General features: G+C 41.7%; 1 protein-coding gene across 1 annotated transcript; it reads right to left on the bottom strand.

Annotated features, from left to right (window-relative positions):
• Positions 1-4,570: 4,570 nt before the first annotated feature.
• LOC133242648 (ferritin heavy chain-like) lies at positions 4,571-5,975 on the bottom strand. The gene is made up of 2 exons (XM_061408810.1): positions 5,906-5,975; positions 4,571-5,116 (listed from the first exon to the last, which is right to left on the bottom strand). Exons 1-2 carry the CDS (start codon positions 5,973-5,975, stop codon positions 4,593-4,595), a joined length of 594 nt encoding a protein of 197 aa, XP_061264794.1. The 3' UTR covers positions 4,571-4,592.
• Between the last annotated feature and the right edge of the window lie 883 nt (positions 5,976-6,858).

The raw sequence follows: 6,858 nt of genomic DNA on the forward strand, positions 1-6,858 counted from the left end.
CCACACCCTCTCCAGCATTTATTGTTTGTAGACTTTTTGATGATGGCCATTCTGACCAGTGTGAGGTGATATTTCTTTGTAGTTTTGATTTGCATTTCTGTAATAATGAGCTATATTGAGCATCTTTTCATGTGTTTTATCTGTATGTCTTCTTTCGATAAATGTCTGTTTAGGTCTTTCCCCCACTTTTTGATTGTGTTGTTTGTTTTTCTGATATTGAGTTGTATGAGCTGCTTGTATATTATGGAAGTTAATCCTTTGTCAGTTGTTTCATTTGCTATTATTTTCTCCCATTCTGAGTGTTGTCTTTTCACCTTGTTTATAGTTTCCTTTGCTATGCAAAAGCTTTTAAGTTTAACTAGGTCTCACTTGTTTACTTTTATTTTTATTTAGATTGGCAGTTTCTTATGAAGTTACATATATGTTCACCATATGCCATTGCAATATCAATCCTAAAATATCTTGCCAGGAGAAGTTAAAATATTCTTTTAAATTTGTATGTGAATGTTTGCAGCAGCAATATTCACTAAAGCCTATAAGTAAAAACTCAAGTGTCTTCCAACTGGTGGGTGAACAGAAGTAGTATATCCATGGAGTAGAATATTATTCAGCAATAAGAAAGAATGAAGTACCAATATATAAGACAGATAAACCTCAAAAACATTATGCCTAATGAAAGAAAGCAGACAGAAAAGAATGCATATTGCTATGTTTCCATTTATAGTAAATGTCTTAAAAAGCCAGATGTGCAGAGACCAAAAATAGATCATTGTTTGCCAGGGTCTGGGGGTGATATTACAGAGTGACTGTAAATGTCATGAGGTATTTGGGGTGTGATGAAAATATTCTAAAATTAGTTGTGATGATGGTTGTACAGCTCTGTAAATATACTAAAGTCATTGAATTGGGTGATTTCAGCATCACTATCAAAGTAAGAAACCCCAAGGACATGTCTCTCCATAGAAACACCCATTGCCTAGAGACAATTGGGAGCCTGGGAACAGTGAAAGAATGAATAATTCACAATAAATCTTTTTATATACTTTGATTTCTGAATCTTATGGATGTATTACAACTTCTAAACTTAACAGAAAGAAATTCACTCTTCCAGGGAAGAAAAAAAAATACAGAAAACTCTTTTAGGAAGCCCAATTTTGACCTAAAAGTAGAGAGAGGCAGCTGAGGAGTAAGAGACCTCTGTGTTTAGTGAGCACCAAGTGTGAAATATGTCATTCAGGGCTGGGAACAACAGAGAACTTGGACTCAAGGTCTGAACACCTGAAAGAAACATACAAACACCACTTATAAATCTATCATTAAAAAAAAAAATAAAACAGGGATAATGTCATTCATCCTACAGGAATATTGCCTAAAGGAAATCACCTATATAATATTGATTACATAGCTCAAGGAAATGAGATCGCAACAGAGCAGAAAATAGGTAGTTTATTCCCTTCTGAGGCCAGATGATTCTAGCCTCCATTCACCAGGGCTTCTCTTCACTTTGAGCTTGTCAAAGAGGGATTTTGCCAAGCTGGCTTCTGGACCCCTCTTCTTGCTACCCAGAATTAAACATTAACATTTCAAATAAAGTGAAAACCCCCTTCATTTCAACCCTTGCCCAACCCCATCCCCTTCATTCTTTCTCCAGATTAACCCCAATTATGATTTTCAGGTCACTTTTTTTTATTATACATTTTATTTTATTTATTTATTTTAGTTGGAGGCTAATTACTTTACAATAACTACTGCACAATTGCACTCATCTCACACGCTAGTAAAGTAATGCTCAAAATTCTCTAAGCCAGGCTTCAGCAATATGTGAACCGTGAACTTCCTGATGTTCAAGCTGGTTTTAGAAAAGGCAGAGGAACCAGAGATCAAATTGCCAACATCCGCTGGATCATGGAAAAAGCAAGAGAGTTCCAGAAAAGCATCTATTTCTGCTTTATTGACTATGCCAAAGCCTTTGACTGTGTGGATCACAATAAACTGTGGAAAATTCTGAACGAGATGGGAATACCAGACCACCTGATCTGCCTCTTGAGAAATTAGTATGCAGGTCAGGAAGGAACAGTTAGAACTGGACATGGAACAACAGACTGGTTCCAAATAGGAAAAGGAGTTCATCAAGGCTGTATATTGTCACCCTGTTTATTTAACTTATATGCAGAGTACATCATGAGAAACGCTGGACTGGAAGAAACACAAGCTGGAATCAAGATTGCCGGGAGAAATATCAATAACCTCAGATATGCAGATGACACCACCCTTATGGCAGAAAGTGAAGAGGAACTCAAAAGCCTCTTGATGAAAGTGAAAGTGGAGAGTGAAAAAGTTGGCTTAAAGCTCGACATTCAGAAAACGAAGATCATGGCATCTGGTCCCATCACTTCATGGGAAATAGATGGGGAAACAGTGGAAACCGTGCCAGACTTTATTTTTCTGGGCTCCAAAATCACTGCAGATGGTGACTGCAGCCATGAAATTAAAAGACGCTTACTCCTTGGAAGGAAAGTTATGACCAACCTAGATAGCATATTGAAAAGCAGAGACATTACTTTACCAACAAAGGTCCATCTAGTCAAGGCTATGGTTTTTCCAGTGGTCATGTATGGATGTGAGAGTTGGACTGTGAAGAAGGCTGAGCACCAAAGAATTGATGCTTTTGAACTGTGGTGTTGGAGAAGACTCTTGAGAGTCCCTTGGACTGCAAGGAGATCCAACAGTCCATTCTGAAGGATATCAGCCCTGGGATTTCTTTGGAAGGAATGATGCTAAAGCTGAAGCTCCAGTACTTTGGCCACCTCATGCGAAGAGTTGACTCATTGGAAAAGACTCTGATGCTGGGAGGGATTGGGGGCAAGAGGAGAAGGGGACGACAGAGGATGAGATGGCTGGATGGCATCACTGACTCAATGGACGTGAGTCTGAGTGAACTCTGGGAGTTGGTGATGGACAGGGAGGCCTGGCGTGCTGCAATTCATGGGGTCGCAAAGAGTCAGACATGACTGAGTGACTGATCTGATCTGATCTGATTGGTTTTGCCATACGTTGACATGAATCAGCCATGGGTTTACATGTGTTCCATATCCTGAACCCCCCTCCCACCTCCCTCCCTATCCCATCCCTCTGGGTCATCCCAGTGCACCAGCCCTGAGCACCCTGTCTCATTCATTGAACCTGGACTGGTTATCTGTTTCATATATAATATACATGTTTCAATGTTATTCTCTCAGATCATCCCACCCTCGCCTTCTCCCACAGAGTCCATAAGACTGTTCTATACATCTCTGTCTCTTTTGCTGTCTTGCATATAGGGTATCATTACCATCTTTATAAATTCCATATATATGTGTTAGTATACTGTATTGGTGTTTTTCTTTCTGGCTACTTCACTCTGTATAATAGGCTCCAGTTTCATCCACCTCATTAGAACTAATTCAAATGTATTCTTTGTAATGGCTGAGTGATATTCCATTGTGTATATGTACCTTATGCTTTATCTCTGCACAGGCACTCACACTCACCAGGGCCCCAGACCACCCCCCACCGGACATTGTTTACTAGTAGAGGAATGAGTTTGTGTTTTCCATGATCCCATGGAACACCTTCTCTCTCTGGTGGAGATCCTGAGCTGCACGTGGACAGGGCATGGGTAGCTGGAGAGACTCCTGGATATCTGTTTTAAGGTTTAAAAGGTGAGAGATTTGCACATACAAATCAAACAGACATTTATTGATGCATCAACTAATAACTTTATTTGAAGAACCAATAACTTTTTGTTTGTTTTTACTTAGGAATTAAGATTTATTTTTAATATAAATTTATTTATTTTAATTGGAGGCTAATTACTTTATAATATTACATTGGTTTTGCCATACATCAACATGAATCTGCCATGGGTGTGCACGTGTTCCCCAACCTGAATCCCCTTCCCACTTCCCTCCCCGTACCCTCCCTCTGGGTCATCCCAGTGCACCAGCCCCAAGCATCCTGTATCATGCATTGAACCTGGACTGGCAATTCGTTTCATATATGATATTATACATGTTTCAATGCCATTCTCCCAAATCATCCCACTCTCGCCCTCTCCCACAGAGTCCAAAAGACTGTTCTATACATCTGTGTCTCTTTTGCTGTCTCGTACACAGGGTTATTGTTACCATCTTTCTAAATTCCATATATATGCATTAGTATACTGTATTGGTGTTTTTCTTTCTGGCTACTTCACTCTGTATAATAGGCTCCAGTTTCATCCACCTCATTAGAACTGATTCAAATGTATTCTTTTTAATGGCTGAGTAATACTCCATTGTGTATATGTACCACAGCTTTCTTATCCATTCATCTGCTGATGGACATCTAGGTTGCTTCCGTGTCCTGGCTATTATAAACAGTGCTGCGATGAACATTGGGGTACACGTGTCTCTTTCAATTCTGAGAACCAATAACTTTATGTGAAGAAATGGCAAAACTGGAGGGAAAAAACTTAGGTGAACTTTTTTTGCGAGGGCAATACTGTGGTCTGCATGGCAGGCAGGGTGACCTTGGGCACTCACCTGGGACTCGGGGGAAAGTCCAGTCCAGGCTTAGTCCTTCTTGTCGCCGTCACCCAGAGTGAGCTTGTCAAAGACGTACTCTGCCAGGCCGCCTTCCAGGGACTCCACGTTGCTCAGGTTGCTGACATACCCCAACTCCTTGATGAACTTGACCTGCTGGTCCAGGTGGTGGGTCTCCAGGAAGTGGCACAGGTGGGCATCACTGCTGTCAGTGGCCAGCTGGTACAGGTTGAGCAGGCTCTGGTTGACGCACTTCTCCAGGTGCAGGACGTCCTGCATGGCCTGGAGGCCACTTTCCCTTTGTTGGGTCTCAGGCTTTCTGATGTCGAGGAAGCAGGTGCGGCCGCCACGCTGGTTCTGCAGGAACAGCAGGTTTTCAGCCCGCTCGCTGTGCTCATGGGAGCAGAGCAGGAAGAAGCGGGAGAAGTGCTTCAAGGCCATGTCATCACAGTCGAGGTAGAAGGCCACGGCCAGGCACTGGAAGGAGGCGTGGAACTCCAGGGCAGCGTGGCTGTTGACCGTGGCCTCACATTTGGGGCAGTAGTTCTGGTGTACTTAGTGAGGGCAGCACGGGCAGCATGGCGGGCGACACGGGTGCAGTGGGCAAGAAGGTGAATGCAAAGCTGCGGGGCCATTTCCACCAGCCTCAAAGAGTTCCCAGGGCGGACAATGAGGGTAGCCAGGAGCAGGCGTCTCAGGTCAGGTCAGCAGTTCTGCAATGGACTGAAAGTCAAGTCCCTTACTGGGCTTGGGAGGGGTGAGAGGAGGTTCCGGTTCCATAATGGGGGTGGGGTGGGAAGGTGGTGCATGTCAGTGGGCAGAGCATGAGTGCAGCGTCCCAGGGTCCTCTAAAACCTGGGTGATGCAGGGCAACTGCAATGAGCTTCTGGACGATATAATATTTTAAAGCATTATTCATGAATATTAGTGCATCCTTTTTGCGTTAATCATATACGTGATTTCTTTGCACAACTTATTTGAATAGGGCCCTAATGTGATTGTTTTATTAAACAGTCCTCTTTTGGTATCGTGGTTATATTTACTATTACAGAGCTCTTTTGAAGGCAGCTCTCCTCAGTGACTTCAATACCCATACTAATGACACTTCTAATAGGTTCTTCATTGGGTTTCTGGACCTCATTAACTCCAGTGATCTCCACTTTTCTGTTTCTGGTCAAGTTCACACTTGTCTGACAGCGGAGTGCCACCTCCAGAGTCTTAGTGAATCTTTGCACCTCTGCAGCTTTCACTCTTTTTGACCTTCATCTATGCTCCCTTTGTTCTCTCTCATCTCCTAATCTTTCAGCACAGTCCTAGAAACCCAGCCCTTTCACCTGACTTACCAATTTCCTTCCTCTTGGGTAAGTGCAAACTTCTCTTTTCTCTGTCAGAAAACAAAAGACTTAGATGCATTCTTAGAGAAAGCACTTAACCATGTGGATATATTCATCCCCTCCAGCCTCATTTGTGCTTTCGCTGCCACTCAGCAAACATTTTTTAACCCGTCAATTATGGTGTTTGAAATGAGCCACAGTGGTAGGAAATACCATTGATCTCAAATTATCTTTCATTCATTCAGCAATTATTTATTGAATATTTAGTATCCCTACAATTTTACTCCATAATATCTTAATAATACTCTTGAATGGATATATTTGTCCCAAAGGGTGATAATGGTGTTTCTCAGATATTTTATACCTTATCATTAATCCTAAGTAAGTAGGTAATAGTAAAATATAAATTATAACTAAGGGAACCCTAAAACTTAACCAACATTTCTAAGGAATAATCAACAAAGAAGCATGGACTGGGACTCAAATTTCCAGAAAGGAAATGTGTGTGTGTGTGTTTGTTTGTTTGTGTATAAACCATTTCATTCAGTTTTTCATTAATGAAGAATATAAAACTAAGTACAAACACAAAATGAGAAAACTTCAGAGCAGAATGTGTTTTTTAAAAAATATGATTATGTTACAGAGTCCAATATTACTCTGCTCGCCATACAACAGGCCAGTGAATCTGAGTAATGGGGTGTTGAGGCAAGGAAAAGGACTTCAATCAGAGAGCTGGCAGACAGAGAAGATGGCAGGCTAGTGCCTCAAAATAATCATTGTATTGGGGCCTGGATGCCAGGTTCTTTTATAGATCAGAGAGAAGGAAGCAATAAGGAACTAAATTAAAAAGGCAGAATAAGAGAGAGAGAGAGAGAGAGGGGCATTAGGGAAGTAAAGTGAAAGGGTCTTCAGCCTTGCAAAACATCTCCAAGGGAATGGCCAGCCTTTGGAAGGGATGTGTT

Source organism: Bos javanicus, chromosome X (assembly GCF_032452875.1).
Source record: "Bos javanicus breed banteng chromosome X, ARS-OSU_banteng_1.0, whole genome shotgun sequence".
NCBI lineage: Eukaryota > Metazoa > Chordata > Mammalia > Artiodactyla > Bovidae > Bos > Bos javanicus.